The following is a 21,646-nucleotide window of genomic DNA, read 5'->3' as shown; positions in this document are numbered from 1 at the left end:
TTGAAGTGCTCACTTGTCACAGCACCTGACGGTGGCTGGATTGGGTTAAGCAGAAAGATGGATGCGGTAGACTCATGAATTCATTTAAGCAGAGAAAACGGACAGTTTTTAAATCAAGCATGCATGCGCACTGGTGCATGCATGCACACGCGCACACATATTTGAGAAACAGGATTAGAACTTGGGGAACTTTCATCTTCCGAAATACCGGCTACTATCAGTTGAGGAAAAGGAGAGCTCTGTGATCCGGGAAAAGTAATAGGCCCCCCTGTAGGCCTGTACAACAGGATAATGTCCCCTTCCCATGTGGCGCGCACACAATCCCTGCATGACAAACCAAAGTGTTATCAGATCATAAGGATATGTGTACGTTAAGGTGGATTGATACCTCCTGAGGTTCTGTGATTGCTTCTTTAGTACAGGCAAGAGCAGGCCTGTTTATTGATGGTTGGGCCTTTAAGTAAAAGACCTGCGCTCAGTTGAAATAAATTGTGGTTGAAGCGTTTCTATCTGCTAGTACTGAGATCTGGATTTGGAAGATGTTGCTCATCTTAATAACCCTCCTCCCACAGCTCATCCTCGCCGTTATTTTTTTCCCTGATGTAACCCAGGTAACAACAGAGTTAACTCTAGAAGCAGCCTTTCCTTCCAGCCTCTAAAATATTTTCCTTCACTTTTTATTATTGGGTTTACTTTTAACAAAACAGCCCCATAAAGCCCTCGTGAAATGTCTCTGAGAAGGAAACTGTAAAATGTTCTGTTTTTCTTTCCCTAGGCGATATGAGTCTCATCCAATCTGTGCTGATCTGCAGGGTAAAATTCTCCAGTGTTATCAGCAAAACTCTCACGAGACCCTCAGCTGCTCTGCACTGGCCAACCAATACCTGCATTGTGTCAATCATGCCAAACAGGTGGGTATGGGAATATAGCTACTGACTGGTTCACAAGCATAAAAGTGGGGAGAAAAGACCTGTTGGATATATTTATTTGTAAATCCTTTTCTTCTGCCAGTGTAGGATTTTTCCCAGCAGCGTGTTCTTAAATATGTGCTATGTCAAGTCTCATTTTAAATTACCCAGGCAATAAGGTTCTCTTATCTTCCCTGGGGAGACTGTTCCACAGTGTAATAGCCATTGCTGTTTGCAGAGGCCAGGAAATACTTGCTATTTTAGCAGGAAGATAAGGGAGTTATCTGATGGGTATGTTTGTTATCAAATGGTCACCTGTAACATTTCCCATTTCAGTACCAAATCAGTGTCTGTCCTGGATGGACTTGCTGACCAGTCAGAAGTCTTGATTTCTTATGTGTCATATGTTTCCAGAATGTGGCATTATACCTCGTCACGTTAACCTGTCACCTGATTTGCCGGCTTTATGATATTGCCATAAAGTGCTAACTTTTTAATGCCATCTGAAGAATGAATTTGCTCTCTTATGTCTGGAGGCTCTTTTTCTTTAATTGTTTTTGAAGAAGTAGTGTAAATCAGTGGAAAATAGAATATATATTGTTTAAAAGCCTGTAACTCCTTTAGAAAAAGCAGTGATTTAATATTGTTCCTTGTGTCTGGCATATAACTGCGCAGTTCAGGTTTTAGAGGTAAACCAGATGGATTCTTTCCTAAAAAAGGCCTTTGATGCGTATAATCATAATAATATGGCAGTTGGATATTTTATTCGTGAAAGTACCACTCCTTATTGCATCAGTCTGCAGATGAAAACTGGAACTGAAGATCTGAGGAAGAGCTGGTTTTCTCGTGGAGTCCTGTTCAGCTGGGTCTCGTGGCCGTATTGGAGCAGCATAAGAGAAAGAGGCAGTCACCAAGCATATATTTAGAGAGAGGCATATACTGATTTATATGCCGGCCTTCTGCCAAAATGCTCCAGGTGGCTTTTAATAGAAGATGCCCCCAAAAGTTTATAGAAACAGAAAAAAAATGTTAAAATAAGAAGCTACAAGACAAATTCCCCGCCCCCACAAAACCACCTAATACTCAGCAGCAGTCCACCTCTTCCACTTCCCTGCCTCTAACCAGGGAAGTGGTCCCCACTCTTCCCAGCCTGCCTTCAATACCAATGTAAAAAGAAAACAAAGATTCTTCCTGCACCCCATATTCCCTCCCATGTGGATCCACTCCTCTCCCCTGCCTCACACCATAAGAGGAAATAAAATCCCCTACAGCGTCAAATATTCCAGTGTTCTTTTATGACCAAGCATATGTGCTCCTACTTATTATATCAAGACTGATAACTTAAGCTCAGATCTCTGAACATACCTACGTTTTCAGGGTGGTTGAGATCTGGTATCGTGGAACGGGTCCCTCGCTAACTCAAACACAGAGTATTCCCTCCTTGTCGTTTCTGAAGAAGACAATGGGAGAATAATCATATATTGAAGCTGGGTATATGTAAGCATGAACTGAAATAAGCCCTTTAGTGGTAGTCTTCCTTTTATTTTTTTTAAAGAAAGTTGGTGAGCTAGTAGTTAGAAGGAAAAGTTAAGAACACCTGCTCCACTTTTTCAGCACAGACTTTGACACGTTCTTCCAATATTTGCTAGCAAATCCTTCTTTCCTTTATTATAGTTAATTATGCCTACACAGAGCTTGACCATAGCAAGTCACTGACCTTTTCGCGGTTACACTGGTTGACTGTTGCTTTGCTGTTACTTCAGATTTTATTGACATTAATATTGCTAATGGTCTGCTGCTGTGTAAATCTAAATTCTAGCCAAACAGTCACAGTTGTGTTGCAGTGATAAAATTATTCATGCAACCTGAGGTCTGCAACGCTTAATAAACTTCTCTTGTTCTGTTATTATAATCCATGGTCCATGTAGTTAGTGTGCCCCTTTCAAAATAGGCATCTCTGCTGGATTGGCAGGCCTGGAAGATGAGCTTAGCTGAACAGCTGCTGCGTGTTTGTTTTCGGTATGTGCGGGGATTACAGAGGCAAAGCAGTTTGTGTAGTTGTCGGGGCAGCTCCCCAATTTGCTTTGATGTGCAACATCTCGCCATTAATGAGTATTCCCAACAGAATGTGATTCTGTAGCCTATGGTACGTTTAGAGATTATGATGGAAAGGACTAATTAGGACACTGTCCATTTCCAGTGCCAGTACAAGCCTGTACCTGTGCAGGTATGTTCTTCTATCACTTGTCCTGTTCATTTTTCAGTGCTCTAAGCTGGGGTGTCAAAAGATACAGTGCACAGAGCTGTTTCCCCTGGCAAACGTTGCATCTCGGGGGGGGGGGGGGCAGTGTGAGCAGGGGCAAGTCCTGCCACTGAATGCACAGGTGTGGAGTCCTTTGGGGATGTCGATCAATGGCCGCATTAACGCCTGTGCTGCTGCCACTTGCCTCAGTCTGCAGTCAGGTCCAGATCTGGCCCAAGCAGCTCCTTGCATTCTGGATCCAGCCTGCAAGAAGCCCTGTGGTCCTGATTTGACCAGGGGAAGGAGTGGTGTCGACTTCTGATATCCCTGCTATATGCAGTTCAGTTCCCACTCCTTCCCTTGACAATCCAAGGTTTCTGCCTTATCACCTTTTCTTTGCTAAATCTAATGCCACCCTCTTCGTTTTTTAATGCCTGTTCCTTGCTCAGCCTGTAAGGTCACAGAAGGTTTGGAAAGCTCGGTATACCTGTGTAGACACTGGCCAATGCCCTATGTCTCACACTCCCTTGTGCACAGAAATGGCTACTGCTAGCTCCATTAGAGGCACTTCCCAGCCCAAACTGGTTTCCTTTTCTGCACAGTTTTCTGTGAGTTCCCTAAAATAATTGCCTGTGGCTTAGTAAATCTTTCAGGTAGCTCTTTAGGGAGGCTGTCAATAAGACCTGCTAATCTGTAGGTATAGCAGTCTGCAAGCTTGCAGGGGCTACAGCCCTGCTGTGGGCAATGAGACATAATTGCAGGTCTGCCCAGGAGGACTGACCCAGCTGATAGAAATAATCAGCTGGCACAAAGGGAAGTTGAAAGGCTCTCAGGGAAGAGGGTGGCTGTAACACCAGGCTAGGGTACACTCTCAGGGTCTGGCAAAAGACCCCAGCACCAGGGAGCTCACTCCAGAGGAAGAGAAGGAAGACTGCAGGGCTGAGAGAACAGCAGATTTGAGCATTTATACTCTGGTGTTTCCTGTGAGGCAAGCGTGCTCAGGAAAATAAAGAACTGAGTTAAGTTTTAAAGATTGATCTGAGCAATCCCCAACCCGCTCCAGTAGGCTTTTAATTTTTCCAAGTTTTCCCTTATCAGTGTGTGGTGCTCATCAGCTCTAAAATCTGAACTAAACTTGCAGGTCCTTGTGACACTCTCGTGGATGTTTATAGATGTGTAGCAGATGGTTAATCAATAATAAGAGATTTGTTATGTGACCCAATAGGTCCAGTTTGTATAGGACCATAGTTTACAAGGTCTATAACACTAATTTACTAATGTGTTTATAAACATCAATAAATCATTAATGTAAACATCATTTAAAAAAAATACTTTTCACTATTAAGCGTGGCCAGTACTTCATCAGAGGTCAGTTATAGGGACAAATGAATTGAAAGTTGGGAGATGCTCTTTTTCATGATAGCAAAAGGGGCAAAAAGATTATGCTAGATAAATTTGAGCCCCTTGAGAAACCTCCTTATTGCAGTTTCTGCCAGACATTTCCAGTAGTTACAAAATGTTCCCTGCATCTGAACCTGGTCTCTTTAAAACCCTTCTCTCATTCTTGCTTCTGTGGGCTCTGAGAATGGGGATTCATGCAGGTTGGTCTCAAGATAACAGAGGCGGGGAAGCCTTTTCTGATGGAAATATTTGCAAGAGGAACAGTTGTTTTTCATAATGAACATCAGTTCTCTAGAGCTCATCCTTCTTGTGTTGCAGCTGTAAATGTAATTATTTTTACCTGCTCATTACCAAAAGGCTATGCAAATAGTTACTTTGAAATAATTGTTAAGTGTTATTGTAATACACCACAAAGATTAACAACTGAAAACATGTTCGGCAGCAGATTCAGGAACGAAAAAGTTAACTGACATTGATGACAAGAAGCCAAACAAAGAGCGAAATTTGCCAAGGGGAACAGACCAAGATATTGAAAACCAAATAAGTTAACTAATCCGATTTCCAGGTGGTGAGTCTGAGCACTTGTGCTCTTGCAGAGAACTCACTGTGCTTTTCATAAATTGAATTTATTGACTCCTCTTTCTTTCCCATCTTGCTTATAATTATCTCACCCTCTCTTCCGTATGCTCCTTATTTCTCACTCTGTGTGTAATCTCATGTCTCTATCTGGTTTTTTCTCCCCTTGTTAGAAAGACCCAGAGAGCTGCTAATACAGAGGAATTCGACACTTTTTAGTTATCTTGAGTTTAAATCTTTACCTAAAAGGCCTTGGTAGCAGGCTGATAAACTGAAGCATATTGTTAATATTTTTCATACTTTTATAATAGGAGAGGGACATAAATGCTCTGTCTGTGCCCATGCTCTTTAAAAGATTTCCTTGCTGTTGCATTAACACCAGTGATAGCAATGAGAGCCCTGGGGCAGACTGTCCACTGGTGTTTTATCACTCTTATCTTGGTCTACTCAGAGCTGATAAAGTGGTGGGGGTATAAAAAAACAAAGCAAACAAGAAAAACCACCTTCATCTGAATCCTCTTGCATTGCAATATTGCTATACATGAGTCACTGGCGTCTAGCTGCAGATGTGGCCACATGCCATTTTTATACAGCATAGTTTCTAAATGGAGGGTAGGGCTAGGATTTAGAGAGAACACATCAAATTGGAGGATTGGGCCAAAAGAAATCTTGTGAGGTTCAACAAGGACAAGCGCGAAGCCCTGCACTTAGGAGGAAACAATCCCACGCACTGGTGCAGGCTGGGGCTGACCAGCTGGACAGCAGCTGTGCAGAAAAGGACCCGGGGATGACAGTGGATAATAAGCTGAACATGAGCCAACAGTGTGTGCCCGTGTTTCAGAGAAGGCCAATGGCATCCTGGGCTGCATTGGTAGGTGTGTTGTCAGCAGATCAAAGGAAGTGATTATTCCTCTCTATGCAGCACTGGGGAGGCCACATCTGGAGTCCTGGGTTCAGTTTTGCGCCTCCCACTACAGAAAGGATGTGGGGAATTGGAGAGAGTCCAGCAGAGGACAAAGAAAATGGTTCAAGGACTGGGGGACATGACTTGTGAGGAGTGGCTGAGGGAACTGGGCTGATTTAGTCCGCAGAAGAGAAGACTGAGGGGGATTGAATAGCAGCCTTCTGCTCCCTGCAGGGGGGTTGCAGAGAGGATGGAGCTGGACTCTTCTCAGTGGGGGCAGATGACAGATGTTAGAAAGGAGCAATGGGCTCAAGTTGCAGCAAAGCAAGTTTAGGTTGGATATTAGGAAAAACTTTCCCAGGAAGAGGGTAGTAAAGTGCTGGAGCAGGTCACCCAGTGAGGTGGTGGACTCTCCATCCTTTGAGGTGTTTAAACCCAAGCTAGACAAAGCCTTGGCTGGGATGATGTAGTTGGGGCTGGTCCTTCTTGGAGCAGGGGTTGGACTAGATGTGACCTCCTGAGGTCCCTTCCCACCTGAATTTTCTACAATTCTAAATACAGTTGTAGGCATGTCGGGTGTGGACACCCACTGCTCCAACCATATTCAGTTGTGACTATGGTTGAAAAGAATATGGAACATGATACCAGCCTTTAGTCTATGCTACCAATAGAGCAGTTTAAAAAAAACCCAGTTACAAAACATTGGTCTCCAGTTTACGTAGAAACAGTGTTCTATTTTATAGCATAAAGTGGACCTTAATCATCTCTTGTAGCCAGAATAAACCCTTATATGACCAAATTCCAATGCTTATAATACATATGGATTTTAGTGAAGCATCTGGTCATATCTTATAAAATATAGTAACACTGCTGGTGACTGACACACGGCTAGAAAGCTTTAACAAAGGATAGCATGAAAAGCCATTGCATGGATTGTGCAAGGCATCCTAGGAGTGGCTTTTCATCTTTTAACACTTTCATTGGTGGCTTGGAAAGGAGCAATCTGGTCAAATTGGCAGGTGGTATTAAATTGCAAGGACCAATAAAGGACTTAGAGAAGAACTAGAAACATAGGCAGATGTTGACAAAGTGGCTACTCCAGGTAGGAAGAGTGATACAGAACTCGGACACTTTCCTTGGAGCAAATAATACCAAAGGAGGGACAGGCTACAAACGTTGGATTCAGCGTGAAGATCACATACAAGAGCAGGCTGGTAACAGTCCCTCCATACACAGTGGCGCTGCCCACCCAGAATAATGCAGTGAGTTTTAGGCACATGACCAGATACCGACATTGGCAAATTCTAAGCATTTAGAGGAACAAAAATGATTAACAGTGGATTTGAATGCAGAAGAGCCTTCCAAGGGAAGTAATGGGAGCCCTATTGTTTTGTGACATTTAAAAGAAAGCTCGGCACATTTAAAATAATTGGGACTATCCCTGCATTGGTGAGGAAATGGACTAGAGGATCCTAATAGCTTTTTTCATTTTCTGCCTTCAGTGATACTAGCTACAATAAAATTTATGTCGATTCTCTAGAAACTTGGCAAAGCACAGCGCTGTCATTTGCCACAAGCCAATAGAGAGAACTAGCCGGTATAAGTGACAATGACTGAGTTCATCCACGAGAGTTGCAATTCAGAAATCATCCTGAAACCTTTAACGGAGATAATGTAACAAACATATTTGAGGAAACTGTTAAGATCATTTTAACAAAGGTTAATGGCCCACAGTTTGCAGCTGCTCGCGGTAGTGTTCCTGTTTTACAGGCACAGCTGCCATTTATTTCCAAGTAATAGAAAATACCCCCAGCCAACCTTGCTGACTCCATCCCTTGCAGCCTACCTGCCTATGCAGAGCTGCAGTCCTGCCGACAGAAATCTATGAATAATGAGCAAACACTGCAAATTGTTTTCTCACTTTTGAGATAGAAATGCTATCAAGATCCTAAATGAAAGAAGCATTTTTTTTTTCCCTTTAACTTGCACAGCTTTACCCCGGCTCATTTGGGAATTTCCTATGTTAATTTATGCAGTGTTAAATTTATGCAATGTTAATATTCAGCCCAGCAGCAGTTGCATGCAAGTTTTTTATATTGCCACTGCAAGGGGGCCTTCTAGTTAAAATGGCCTTCATCAGTTCCAGCCAAATCTCTTTGGGGGCTGCTGCCAAGGTTCAGATTGTATATTTTGTTAACTAATAAAAGTTTTACTTACCTGCATTTTGCAGGACTCCTTAGGAATGTGGAATGGACTCTTCTTTTTCTATGTTCATTTATTTCCCAGGGTTGTTTCTGAAGTTGGTAAAGGGAAGAGGAGTTCTCTGTTCTGCATGTCCCTTTGTGGTGCGGTAGCCTGTCTGTGAACTGGTGCTCAGCACGCTCTTTTTCCTTACACCCCCAAAAAACTGCAGTGCTTGGTGCAGCTGAACTGCGCAAATCAAGTTGTCTTCGGAAACATTGAAGTATATATGTGGGTGTAATGCAAGTGTGGCCCGAGACCTCAAAGACAACTCATGGGTTTCTCCACTTCCATGATTTTGCTGCACCTGTGCTCGTTGATTTGGAGCAGACTGCATGCTGCCCTGACCCTGGAAGTCCAGGCCCTTACCACTCGCTCCCACAAGCACCAGGGTCGTGACTAGCAAAATCTGCCTCTTCCCCCAAGCCAACTGCTGAAGTATTATTGTCAACTGATTATATCTTGACTTCCCCCTCAAGTGCCAGGGCACATAACTTGGGAAGCCTTGAAGTCAGGACCCAGTTCTCAGGCCCTGAAAAGGCCAGGTACCTCCCCGTCAGCTTTTAAGATTCATGATTCCCACCTACAGCTACTGCCTTCTCTGGGGCACTAGGAGTGAGGAGCTCCAGGCTGCCTCTGGGGATATCTCAGCCTTTCAGTGAACACAGCCTCTCAGCCAGCCAGCTGAGGACCAGCTTCCAGTTAATACTCACATTACTCAGCCTGGTACCTGCTCCTTCGTGCCGCTGCTAAACTGCAGGTTCTTGTTTCCACAGCCCTTCTGGCACCTAGACTGCAGCAGTAGAAAGTCAGCAAAGGCCACCAGCGTGTCCAACTGAGGCTTGTGTAGACTCAGTAGAGCCCAGCACCAAGGACTTTATTAGAGCCTTTCTGGTGGGATTTGATAGTAAAGCTCTTGTATGGGCCAGCAGGAACGAGTGTTAGTGCAGCCGGTCATCTCTTGCCTCTTGGAGTACTTGGAAGTGGGGTAACCATGCAGTGTGAAGCTTCGGTGCTTTTCCATTGTGGTACCTGGCCCAGGTGCCAAAAGCATGTGGTCAGCGTTACCTGTTCGCATTCGCAAGACTCTTGTAATGGTGGCTCACAGGACCCAAGGAACAGGTCATTTTATAAAGTGTTAAGTTACTTTAAAAATTCAGCAGAAGGTATCCCAATGACTTTGCGTAGGATTTACCTACTGACACTGAGGTAAGTTTTACCTGACTGTAAGGGTGGAGGTGTGGTTTTTAACTGGACGTGAGTGACTAGCACCCGTGAGCACTAGTTACTGAGGATGAGATGTACTTTTCTCTGCTTTTTCAGCATTATCTCAATGTCCTGCTCCCTGGGGCTCTGCAGGTAATGCTTGGTTCCTACCCAAAGCTATTCTCATATGTCCTTCTTTTTGTATTTTTTGTGTGAAAACCTAGAACGCAGCCAGCTGATGCCTTTCATGGAGCATCAAAACAGTGTTTCAATGTTGAAATGTGTGTTTTTTTTCTCCCTTTTCTTTAGCAGAGCATGCTCGGGAGAGGAGGATAGAGGCAGCATCCAAATCCAGTACAAGCCCATCAACTCTAATTTCAGCAGCAGAGCATTTTTTTCCCCCAAGAACAAGATGACAGCCCATTTACAGGGCAGACAGATAAAGAGAGGAACTGGAAGAGCCGTTTCAAGAGCAGCAGCCATCACGGCTCAATCAGTGTGGCCATTTGAAAAGCCAAGACCTGTATCTTATTACATCAGAAATCATACATCTGAGGACACTGTTCAGTTTTAGTAAAAACCCACTTATTGGTGATTAAAGAAAGGAAGAGAAAAGAAACTTCCATTGACCTTAGGAGGAAAATATCCTTCAACTGCTGCTATTTTGTGGTAAAATCTACTCCATATCTCCTTGCCGTCGAAGCCGGGGGTACGTAACACTTGGTGTGCCAGAATATGGCATCACTGTATAAACTAACCCGTTACTACACCACACTGTGCAGCCTGTGCTCGCTGCTGGCATTTAAGCAGTTTTCCTTTTCATGTGTAAATGAAGCAATGTTTGCTTAACTTATTACCAAAATTATGTAATAAAAAAATTCCTTCCCCTCCCCTCCCTTGCCCTCTGCTGGAATAACGTTGTTAGTGCTCCAACACTTCAGGTGTAAGGTGGCCTTCAGTTGCATTGCACGGATTTTGTTATGCTCTCCACTGCTGTCACTATTATAGCTCGTCCTTTATCAACAATAAATTTATTTTGTGAGCAGGACAGATGTCCCTGACTAGTCTGCTTCTTTCCACTGCTCGTAGGAAGCAAACGGTCCCTATGTGGATGGAGTCATCCAGTGGGAGTTGGCTTTGCTCTTGCTCTAACCAGGACTGTCCAGCTGGCAGGCCCCATGGGCTGCAAGTGGCCCCCAAGGGGTTAAAGTGCAGCCCCTGGGGTCCTAGTCTGAGTGCTGCTCCCCCACATCACTTCCCTGCTGTTGCTCTCACAGTCCCTGGGCTCCTCGTTCAGCTTTTGCTTCCTGCCCCTGTCCCTGGGGACGATGCAGCGTAGCCCGTGGGGCAGAAGGGACCCACAGCCAGGGGCCTAGGAGAACATGGGGATCATGCCTGATCTAAGAATGCAGACATGGTACAGCCACTCAGAAATTGGACAGCCCTGCCCTAAACCACAGTTCAGTCATGCCAGAACATGGGTTCAGAAATAATTTACTCCTACATTGTCACCTTTCACATGGGAATCTCCAAGCACTTTGCTGAAGTGTCTGATATCTCATGGCACACTGAGCCTCAGCTACTCACTGGGCAAGAGGGCATCTCAGCGTAACACTCTCCTGCCTCCCAGCTGATGTTGCCATCCATGCAAGGGGAGCTCTGACTCTGTCCTTTGGAAATAACCTGAAATCTGCATCTAAGGGGCTGCTGGAAGTGAAAGGCCCCTTGATGCTTTCTGAAAGGAGTACAGATTCCTCTCGTGTCCTGGCCCAAAGGGAAAAAGTGGGACTGCTCAACAGCTTGCTGCAGCGTTAGTTGTAAAGCACTTCGAGGTTATCTCAGGCATGCAAGGCTGTCTACCAGGCTGATTTCTGTTCTGAGTGACACTAGGGTAGCCAAACCCTATCGCCCTTACTTCAGTGACACTCCAGGGATTTCAGCTTACAGCTATATCCTACCAACCTCACGCTCTCTCACGCTTTCTCTCTCTTCTCCCCCCTTGCCGGAAAACAAAAATGTCAAATCAGCAGCCTACCTGGAACCCTCTGCTATTTATTTACCTGTTCTGATTCCTTAATTGGCTGCATTTGAACTGTATCCTACTATCCAATTGTGAGCACACCTGCAGATCTCATTTGTATTCGGAGTGTTTCAGTGACTCTCCTACCCTAATTATCAAGATGCTTTGTGATTACAGTTTAATTAAAGGGTTGTGTTTTTTTAATGGTACAAAAAGACACAGTGCTCTTTTGAGTGTGGAGGAGCTGCAGTAGCTGAAGGAGAAGGAGAATCCTGGCAAGCTGTGTGGGATGCCAGGTAAACTGCTTGGGAGAAATCATAGCAACACAAACGACGTGTTTACCTGGTGACTTGGTGCCGTGTTTACAAATCAGCTAACTTGCAAATTCTCCTTTACACGGTTCTCTTTTGTAACTGAGAGCCAAGAAGTTGGCAGATCCATCCTTTGCCAGGCTTTGAGTTGGCAGCGAAACATGGCACTGAGGAAAAGCAGACGGTTTTAAGGCCAGATGATTCTATAAAATCAGGGAAAGAGTTATGTCGGGAAGGAAGGTCTCTATTATTGCCAAATGTTTATTAGTTTCCCGCTCTGACAGCCATGAGTGATGGGAGCCAATCTTGCTTTTCTTCCAACTGCGTGCAGGGCTTTGTTTGAGATGCCCTACTCTTTAAACATCTCCTTAACACTGCTATCGGCGTCTCTAGCACACTCTCTGGTCTGAGAGCAGCTGATGGCAGCCCCTTCTAAATTTTCTCAAGAGACTCATCAGTTGTCCACCAGTCTGTAGGTGGATTACAGAAGTCCCCTTTCCTTGTCCTGGATTGTTGCTTTGTAAATACAAATTGTCTCTTGTTCAGGGTTCTTCATTGCAGTCATTGGGTGAAGTTTCTTCAGAGGCTGTTGGCCGTGCTGCTTTAGACAGAAGCATTGTTGCAAACCACCGGGAACATCTCCCTTCTCACAAGGTCTAAATGAAATCGTTACCAGGACACCTACGGTAGAGAAGAATTCAGAAGTTGAACGCAGCTGATTTTCCTGCAATGAGACAGACATAACTACCTCGTCAGGCTGGGCTTCCATGAGACAAGTTGGTCTCCCAGATTACAATGGAAAAAGAGAGAGCAGAGGAAGGAAAAGGAGAGAAATCCTGGCCCACGACCTACCCGCCCTTGCAGAAGGACCAGCAACTTCTGCACATAGGTCTGTGGCTCAAGGAGGGGACTGAAGTCCCCTCCAAGACCTGTGGTAGACACCGTCTTCGAATCGGCTGGTTCTTTCCTGAAATATTCTGCTCCTTTGTGAATCGGAAGACAGAGTGGTCTTGCAGATCTTTTATTTTCATTGCAATACCATCTGCAACCCTCATCAAGTTGTAGCTCCCAGGCAGCTGTGATATCACTTCCTGACTCAACATATAGGGTCTGAGGCCTTCCCAGCCTGAAAGCCCGTGGGGGATAGGGCATTTCTGCTTTCCCTGTGTTACAAGTGGGGACTTGAAGGCTAGGAGACCAACTCATTCAAGAATTGAACAGAACAGTAAATCGAATCCAGATCTTTGCTGGCCAGTAGCATGAGCACTTACTCCGGTGCAGCCACCGAAGGAAGAGCCTTGTCATCCTTTGTAGGACTACAAATGCTGCCTCCTCGCACATGCTTCTTGTAGGCCCGCTGATCTTTCCTCCCTGGTGAACAGGGTGATTCTTGCTCTTTGCATCTTCACGCACCCTGGAGGAAGATGTCTGCGAGCAATTTTGCCTGAGATCTTAGCCAGTTACAATGAGACTAGAAATGGAAAGAGTTATCATGGTGGTCTGCTCAGACCTTTGTGATCGCTCTTGTCTTTCCACGTCTGTTGAACAAATCAGTAATACTTTAAAGTGAACAGCATCAGAGTCACCAGCGCTACCCTGGACTTGAGCGGTTTTTCATTGTAAAACTCCTTTGAATGCGAGGCTTTCTTTCCTCATCCCGACTTACTGGTAATTTTCCTCTAATGAGTCTTTAGCATCTGCGTGTGATGGCATAACCTTGCAAAGATGTCACTTTTACCTTTGAAGATAACCCTGCATTCATTTTTTCAATTCATTTGCATATCATCTTTAATATGCAAATGACCAAGTGATAGGGTCAGTTCGGTGGCTCAGAGGGCCACTGATTTGCTGTTTTTAGATCTCCAGCCCTTTTTCCCGGGGTCTGTGGATGGTAGCAGCAATCCCAGCTGGGACTCCATCTGGTGAAGCTAAATGTCATCTCTAGACCTGAAGTCTTCTGCCTGAGAAGAGGCCCCCTAGGAACAAGGTCTTGGGTTTTTGTCCGTTCTCCTTACGTTATTTCTGCCTTGCTACGCTGCTTCCATTAGGGCCTGCCTATCATGTTTGAAAGCCTGCCCTATCTGCCTTGTGCCTTGGCTGTCAAATCCGTAATGCAGGTGGGCTCCTGGTGCCAAGAGCCCAGGACAGCACCCGATTCTTTCTAACACCGTTGACATGCAGCACTCAGGGAAACTGCATCACCGTGAAGTTTGCTTGCAGGGAAAATCCAACCTTTTACTGGCATTTTGGTCCCCCATCCTTGCTGTTCTTCAAAGGCAGCTTCTGGGGTTACCACTTGTGTCCAAACCCAGTTTGCACCAGGTGCAAAAATTACCTCAAATGCTGTTTGACCACCAGAAGTTTTGGGAATCCTCCCCCCCCCCCCTTAAATGTATGTGGAACAGCATTTTTTTTGCCTTACTGGGGGTCTATAGCACAGCCCCCTTCCTTTCCAGCCAAGCAGGAGAAGAGTGGAGGCTGACAGAAAAGCACATGTTGTACAGGACAAGCCCATTTTTCCCCCACCATGTTGGTATTTTTCTTTGTATCCCATCAGTACCTAAAGGGTCTGAATCAGAATTGGGGTGTAGACACAGAGCGAGAGACAGACCCTTCCCTCCCAATGGAAAGGTGAGTGGGGAACCAGAGTTACTGGTTACTTGCCTTGAGTTGAGTTACTCACCGAGGGTGACTCAGACGATCAGCGGTGGAGCCAGGAACAAAACCCTCTTTTCCTAGTCTCAGCCCAGCGTGCTTTGCCTTGGACCTCGCTGCCTGCCATGCTGCTGCTCACCTAGAGATGCCTGGGATTCCTTACAGTCCTCCTCTCATCTCCCAGCCCCTCCAAAAATACATGCCAATTGGGCAAGAAGCCAGCCTTGGACAAGCCTTCCCTGATGGCAAGTAACAGCAGGAGTCTGGGTTTTGCTGGCTGGCAGATTGTTTGCAAGTATTTGCCTGGGAATTGGCATGCTGATTTGAATGGGCATCACCTTTCCTTGCTCGACTGATGGAGGGAGAGAACAAGAACTGATTTCCAGCTTCGCGTGACCTCCCTCTTTTTGTATGCAGATAACTTGTCAATCTCATCCAGCAGAGGAAGGACGCGGGAAGCCCACGTATTAATTACGTGACACTGATGCGGATAGAGCACAATCAAGATTAGGGCCCATTGTGCTAGATGCTGTACAAACCGAGTAAAATCAATAATCCTTGAAGAACAGTTTCAGACCGTGGCCCCCAATCTGCACTCCTTGAGCGAGGTGGAGATAGTTCAGCCCCTCCTTCCCTTTTCCAATAAAAAGGGCAATAAGGGGAATGAGGCTTTTCAGGACATTTGAGTGACCATTGGGCCAAAAGGTCTGGGAGCCACTGGCTTATGACCATGCAAGGAGAGTGCCTACCAAGCACACAGGCTATACATGGGAAGGGATGTGATGAACAAGTGAAGTATAGTGGCTGTCCCTGGACACATTAGAGAATAGGGTGGCAAAAGACCTTGAGGGTCATCTGTGCAAGGAGGTTGGCCCAGGTGTAGCAGACAGTTTCTGCCCCATCCCAGAGTGATGCATACCCCACATTCAGTTAAATACCAATTTATTTGTATGTATAGGAGAGGGAAATCCATCCTCTCGAGCTGCCTGCTAAGCCACTGTCAGTGTTACTACTGTAGACAGCACCACAGGTTTGAATCATTTGGGTCCTTGGACATTTGAAGGTGAGTGGAGTCATGGCTTTCGAGCACTGCAAGGGGTGTATTTCTGACCTGAAAATCAGGTCGTGCGGTGCACTGACTTTCTAGCATGCAGCCTCTCCAAGTTGGGAGGAAGCAATGAAAGGCGCAGTCCGGTGCTTTCCAGCTCATCAAAAAAGCACAGTTACTCCGGCGGGAGAGCAGGCCTCGTAACCAGCTGGTGAGCCCAGCCAGCTGCTGCCCTTCCCCGGGCAGGAGGAAACCATCGTGGAAAGCCCGCACGGCCCGTGGCAATGAGGACTGCGTCGCCACCAAGAGTGGTCCTGCAGCCCCGGCAGGACGGGGTCCTGGGGAGCACGGAGCGCTGAACCGGAGCTCTTGCGAAAGAATGTCGGCTCTGTGAACAAAGATGCCTGGTAATTAGAGAGGTAATTAGTTTGGTAATTACTAAGGTAATTAGTTTGATTCTCTCTCAAGCCAATGACTGCTGCGAAGACAAGAACACTCAGACGTTGTGCTGGAGGGAGCACCTTGGGTTGCAAAGCAGCAGCGGCCCCATCCGCTGATTTAACCCCTCGCCTGCAGCTGGGGCAATGGCATGCAAGAGTCATGGAGAAGGCTCCATCCATGGAGGAAAGATGATGACCGGTATGTTCCTCTTCACCGAATCCTTTATGCCCAGACGCCCCTGGGCACGTAACCATAAAATCCACAAATGCCAGAGTCAGGTTCCCATGCTGCCGTTGGAAAATGCCATGCAGGTCGCCTGATTTTAGCCACTGAGATGAGTTGTAGGGCTGAGGTGGTCCCTGGAGCGACTTAATCCCTTGTTATTAAGGACTCTAAAAATGAATAGGCCCAAGGGTGCATCTCAAAGGGAGCGGCCCCTTTTAGAGCTTAACCCCTATGGATTTGCTGCCTTTCAGGGTCGGAACAGGTAACAAAGCAGGAATCATGGAGAGTCTTTTTTGCAAGGGAGTTTGGGACTTACTGTTGCCCTTATATTTTTATTGTACAGTTGCACTGAGATTTAAACTAAGCAGAGAGGAAATCCCTTAATCCAGCCTGGCATTTTGCTGTGATCTTTGCCAGATGTTGCCCACGTGTGGTCGGCTTCCTGCAAACATTTACTCGCAGGCTTCGTGCTGTGCACGTGAGTGATCCCATGGACTTTCTGCTTGTGTGAAGGTATGTGGGCAGGATCAGGGCCCTGAGCTGGCTGCGCAAGGTAGTACTCAGCTCAGGTAACAAAGCCCCGGTTGCCCAGCTGGACGTGGTCCCTGACAGTTGACCCTGGGGGTGGGCTTGCAGCTGAGCTGTGCAAGGATAGTGGGGGGTGGCCATGGAAATCAGTGGTCATTGCCTGTTCGCAAGGTGGGACTCCAGGCAGTTAAGTGAGAAAGGCAGGAGCTGGACCCAGCACAGGCTTTTCTGTGCTTGTGTTAGGCTGCAATGATAGGATCGTAGGACTTGGAAGCAGCTCCTGAGTGATTGGTAAGTCCAGGCCCCTGCCTCCATAAGCAGCCACCTCATAAACGGGTCCGTTGTCCTCTTAGACATCATCAGGTTGTTTGCTGCCCTTGCTGTTGGGTGCCTGCTCCGGTCCTGCGTGCTCTGGCAGCTGGGAACTTTCTAATTTCCAGCCTGTGTTTGTTGATCCCATGAGCAGTCCAGGCACAATTCTGCATCCCAGACTGCACCAAAGCCCTTGCTCAGCATCATCCTCCAGTTCAACGCAAGGTCTCGTTGCTTTGATGCATGTCTACAGCTGCCCTGTGCAGGAGTCCCAAGAAACAAAAGCTCTTGCAGCACTTCCCCGGGTTGCAGGGAACGCTGGCACCGTGTCCAGCCCCTACTCTTGTATGGTGCCAGCTCTGCTCCGCTCCGCAGATGGCTTCGTCTCCCCTGCGCTGCCTCCCCGGTGAGAGCTCCCAGGCAGCCCATCTCCCTAATGCACGTGCACAACCCTGGGCTTTCAGCCCACCAACCTCCCTGCAACCAGGAAGGTTCATCGGCTTGCTCAACCATAAAGAGGGGTGGCAGGGGGCACAGAATGAGGGCAGAGGGGAGGTACAGGCAAAGCTCTGCTGAGCAGTGGCTGGAGACATGTTTCAGGGTGGAAGCAGAGGACACAACACCTATGCATCAGTTCCTTGTCTCATTCCTTATAGAAAGTGGTTTTTTGCATTTGCATTTTATTGATCCTTGGTCTTTGTTGGCCTGACAATAGCCTGAACTTCTTCCAGCCTGACTCTCTTATGAATCAATATCCTGCCACAGCTCCCTTTAAATGGCAGGACCTGAAACCTGTCTAGGGGTTAGTTGTGGAGGTGACAGTCCTGTAGGCAGGGTTGGTTTTGGCAGTGGTTGTGGAGGGAGAGTTGCCAACTCTCTTGTGAGCTCCTTTTGGGATCTGGTGTCTGTCCTGGTGCTTCTGTTCCCGGTGCCAGGTGATTGAGTGGGAATCTCTGCTTTTTGTTACAAAGGAAAGGTATATTTCTAGCCCCAAAGTTTGCAGAGAGAAGCCTGAAGCTGTGACCCCAGTGTCACCCACAGGCTCCAAACCCAGATGATGGGGGACAAATAAACTGAGCCTGTTGTTTTTGGACTCTTATCATTTTGAAGGCCATATTGGTGTTTTTTTCTTTAGGGTTTAAAACTGGCAACACCAGCACAGAGTCAGGGGAGCTGAGACTGGGGTGGATTTAACAGGTAATCTCCTTTGTTCGTGGTCATTGCTTAGATAGGCTATATCCACATCTGAGCACTGCCGCCATGCAGCCTAGCGACAGTCAAAAAGCCGCAGTGTGTGGTATGTGTACGTGCAAGCTTATGGGTTTTTAGAGTAAAGCTTCGCAACAGTGGTGTCAACAGCAAGAGGACGTTAAATAGCCTCCGGTCACACGAGGCGACTGTGAGTCCTCTCGAAGATTGCAGCACTGGGAGCATGTGCTCCATGTATTCTGGGATCTGCCTGTCCATCCAAGCGTGCTGGCTTTGTAGCACCAAGTCTCCAATGACTTGGTTCACCCAACGCGCAGCCTGTTTGCTTGAATGGAGGGGACACCCATTAGACAGTCTGTTTTACAGAGCACCCCCGTGTACTTATGCATCATGAGTGAGTCTCCTCTGGTTTTCATCTTGCTGGTTTCCAGAACCACCCTGACCGCTGCTGCTGCTAGGGTACCCAGTCTCCTAATAATCCTTTTGTACCAAATCTTGGCTAGCCAAGGCTCCCGGCTGTGAGATGGGTGCTGGGAGTGGCAGCAGCGCCCTTTCTTCTTCCTTACTGTTTACATAAGCCAACCAAGACTTCATGCAACAGGTTTATTACTGTGCTCAGTCTCCCAGGAGCAGCAAAGGTCAGGACTGTTGTAAACCGAGGCTTGTGGTTGGTATTGGCTCTTTTCTGCTTCCCTTGCCTTTTAGGCTGTAGCTGGATAGTCGGGACGTGTCTCGTAGTGGTCAGGCAGGAGGGTGATGCGCAGGTCACAGGGGCAGACTGGGCATGGGGTTGCTGTATCTTGTGCCGACACTGATCCCCTGGGCAATTGGGGAAAATTGCAGAATTTTGCCGTGCCTCAGTTTCCCAGCTCGCAGCGGTGCTAGCAGAGTAATTTCATTCCTGTTGTGAAACGCTTTGGGAACCGTGGAGGAAAGGGTTAGGGCCGTGCAGAGAGAACAGCTTGTATTTGCTGGCTGGTGAGGAAAGGAATTGGTTCTTCTCTCCCTGTAATCTCCGTCCAGGTTCTCGTTAGGTCCTTCTCACTTTAAGATATGAGCCCCTCCCTGCAAAATAACAGATCGTGATGCAGAGCCAGCAGCTGGGCCACAGCTCTCCTTGCCTCTCATGTGGTTGCTAGACATTTTTCTCTCCTGTGCTTTCAGCACATGTCCGTGTAAGTGCATCTGTGCTGCTCGCCCTGTTCTGTTTTCCGAAGTTGCTCCTTTGGGCAGTCTCGACCGAAGAAGTGCATTTTGCGTGGGAGGCAGCGAGGTCTGGGGTCATTCTCATCTCCTGTGGAAAAGTGGTCCCATTATCTTTCCATTGACTTATCTGGGTTTCATGTCATCCAAACGTTGGTCGGCAGTCAAGTGACTGTGCCTGGTAGGGCTGCAGTTCATCTTTACTGTAACTCCATCCCTGCAAAGTTTAGCAGCTCTGCAGCTGCTGATTATCCAGCTTTCCTTGGTTAATATGAAGCTTTTAAACGGCCTCAGAGACCTCTGTAGTGGACCGGCAAACCTTGTTATGTGCTAAGAGGCAATAATGATGACCCAGTGGAAGACACGCCTAGCACGACTCCCTAACCCATGGCGCAGCTATTTGGCTAATGACAGTATCTGACTTGTTTACAAAGAAAAGGCTGTGCCACTGCCCGACCTCCTCCGCTACGTGGAGCACTGACTTCCCGAGTGAGTACATTGCTTTTGGGTCAGAAACATGCCAGCCAGAGCACAAGAAAGGGGTCCTTCGTCTTCTAGAAAGTAGTAGGACATCTTTAACCCCGCCTGGGCCATCCTAGCTCTCATCCATAAACCACATTGACCCCGCTGAACACAGAATGAAACCGGGGTGCTATGAAAGTTGGGGGAAGCATGGTTGAGTGGTTAGAGCCCTGCCCTCGGGGCTCTGGAGACCGGGGGTTTGGTTCCCAGCCCTGCACAGACTTTCAGTGTAACTCAGGGCAATTCACTAAGCCTTTCTGTGCCTTAGTCTGGGAGAAGCAGTGATGCTGCTTTCTTAGCTCACGTGGGCATCATGCTGCAGAAGGACTGAGCAGGGCTCGGGCAGTATGGTAAATGGGGCCTATTGAGTGACTGAGATCCAGGAAGGCCAAATTGGGAATTTCTTGTTTCAGAAAGAGGTCCCTCCAATTGTGCGTGCCCAGCTTGAGAAGCCTCAAAAGGGATGATTTTTCCGAAAACACTGATTGCCCCTATTACGTTCAGGCCCCTTTTAAGCATCACCTCCTGGATGGATCCCAGGTCTCCGAACCCACTCCTCTCGTCTCCCTGGCCCTCATTTCCTCCCCTCCCTGGATGCGAAACTGCCAGCAGCTTGATTTAAGCAGCTAGACACGCACCTGGTTTGCACGGGTGGGAGCTAAATCTGCTTCCCCTTGAGGGAGTCATTTCTTTCCCACCTCAGAGTAAGGCAACAGCCCTCCGGGCTCCCTCATTTCCAGGTGGAGCTTGTGCTGAGACTTTAATAATTTCAGCTCTGATCCTTCCCAAACGCAGTGAAATTAATTCCCTGCGCATCCCAGGCATGCACAAAACACCCAACCTGTAACCGGGCATTTTTCTCCCTGTAATGAGAACGATTCATAACCCAGACCCCTTTAAAGATTCCAGTTACTGTGGTGCAGACAGAGCTGTTCATAAAAACAATTCAAAGGTATTTTGTTCCCTGGTTCCTGGTGAGAGAAAAGTCTTCAGAGAAAAGTAATTGTTGGCTTAAAACTTCAGCCTGCATTCAGCAGCAATTCATCACCTCCGTGTGTGTTTTGAAGCCGAGGTGGCTCAATATTCAAGCTGGGAGTGCTCGGTAGGAAAGAAGAGATGTGGGGCAGCGTGAAATATCACCAGCAAAATTCCTTCTAACCTGCTTTCGTTTCATGCCCTCCTCGCCCATAACCGCTGTGCAGCAGGGAAGGAATCAGAAACCCCTTTACGCTCCAGCCTTCAGCAAAATACAACCAGCAGGGACATGGTAGTGGTGTGGGACTTCACAGCCCTGCCTCCTGGGGTCTGCCTGAAGAAGCTTGTTCGAGGGACGCTGACGGATCCTGGGGACAGGAGTTGCAATGCCGGTTCCTCTGTGCTGCACCACTGAGGTGAGAAGTCTCCTGCCTATTTGCAGTGGGATGGTGTGTGTTTTTGTTTTGGCGTTGGTTGGTCAGCAGGGAGTTTAGATAGAAAAAGCACCCCCGTGCTGTCTCATGAAGACTTTGTGCATTATTTGTATTGGCCTTAAATAAGTCCCCCGGTCTGTAATGTTTATGCCGCGCCCTGTCTGGAAGAGACGCAGCAATCTGTCTGGGGGCATCCTTCAGTGCGATTCTCCTGCCCAGTCCTTCGTTACTCCAGTCTCACTCCAGGCGTATGGGACTAGAAGGGGGCACAATCCTGCTCCAACC

At 47.1% G+C, this 21,646-nt stretch overlaps 1 protein-coding gene across 7 annotated transcripts in view; it reads left to right on the top strand.

The window, feature by feature from the left end:
• The window catches only part of CHCHD3 (coiled-coil-helix-coiled-coil-helix domain containing 3), a 222,905-nt gene extending 212,379 nt beyond the window's left edge, over nucleotides 1-10,526 (top strand). For 5 of the 7 annotated variants that reach the window (XM_019543771.1, XM_019543769.1, XM_019543766.1 and 2 more), the window contains 2 exons: nucleotides 776-911; nucleotides 9,788-10,526. In XM_019543771.1, coding sequence (XP_019399316.1) covers nucleotides 776-911; nucleotides 9,788-9,814 — 163 coding nt within the window. In that variant the 3' untranslated portion in view covers nucleotides 9,815-10,526. The remainder of the gene's footprint in view (nucleotides 1-775; nucleotides 912-9,787) is intronic. The other 2 variants (XM_019543767.1, XM_019543770.1) reach the window with 1 other exon arrangement.
• Nucleotides 10,527-21,646: the final 11,120 nt, after the last annotated feature.

Source organism: Crocodylus porosus, unplaced genomic scaffold (genome assembly GCF_001723895.1).
Source record: "Crocodylus porosus isolate Cpor-Errol unplaced genomic scaffold, CroPor_comp1, whole genome shotgun sequence".
NCBI classification, from domain to species: Eukaryota; Metazoa; Chordata; order Crocodylia; family Crocodylidae; genus Crocodylus; species Crocodylus porosus.
This window is presented reverse-complemented; position numbering and strand designations above follow the sequence as displayed.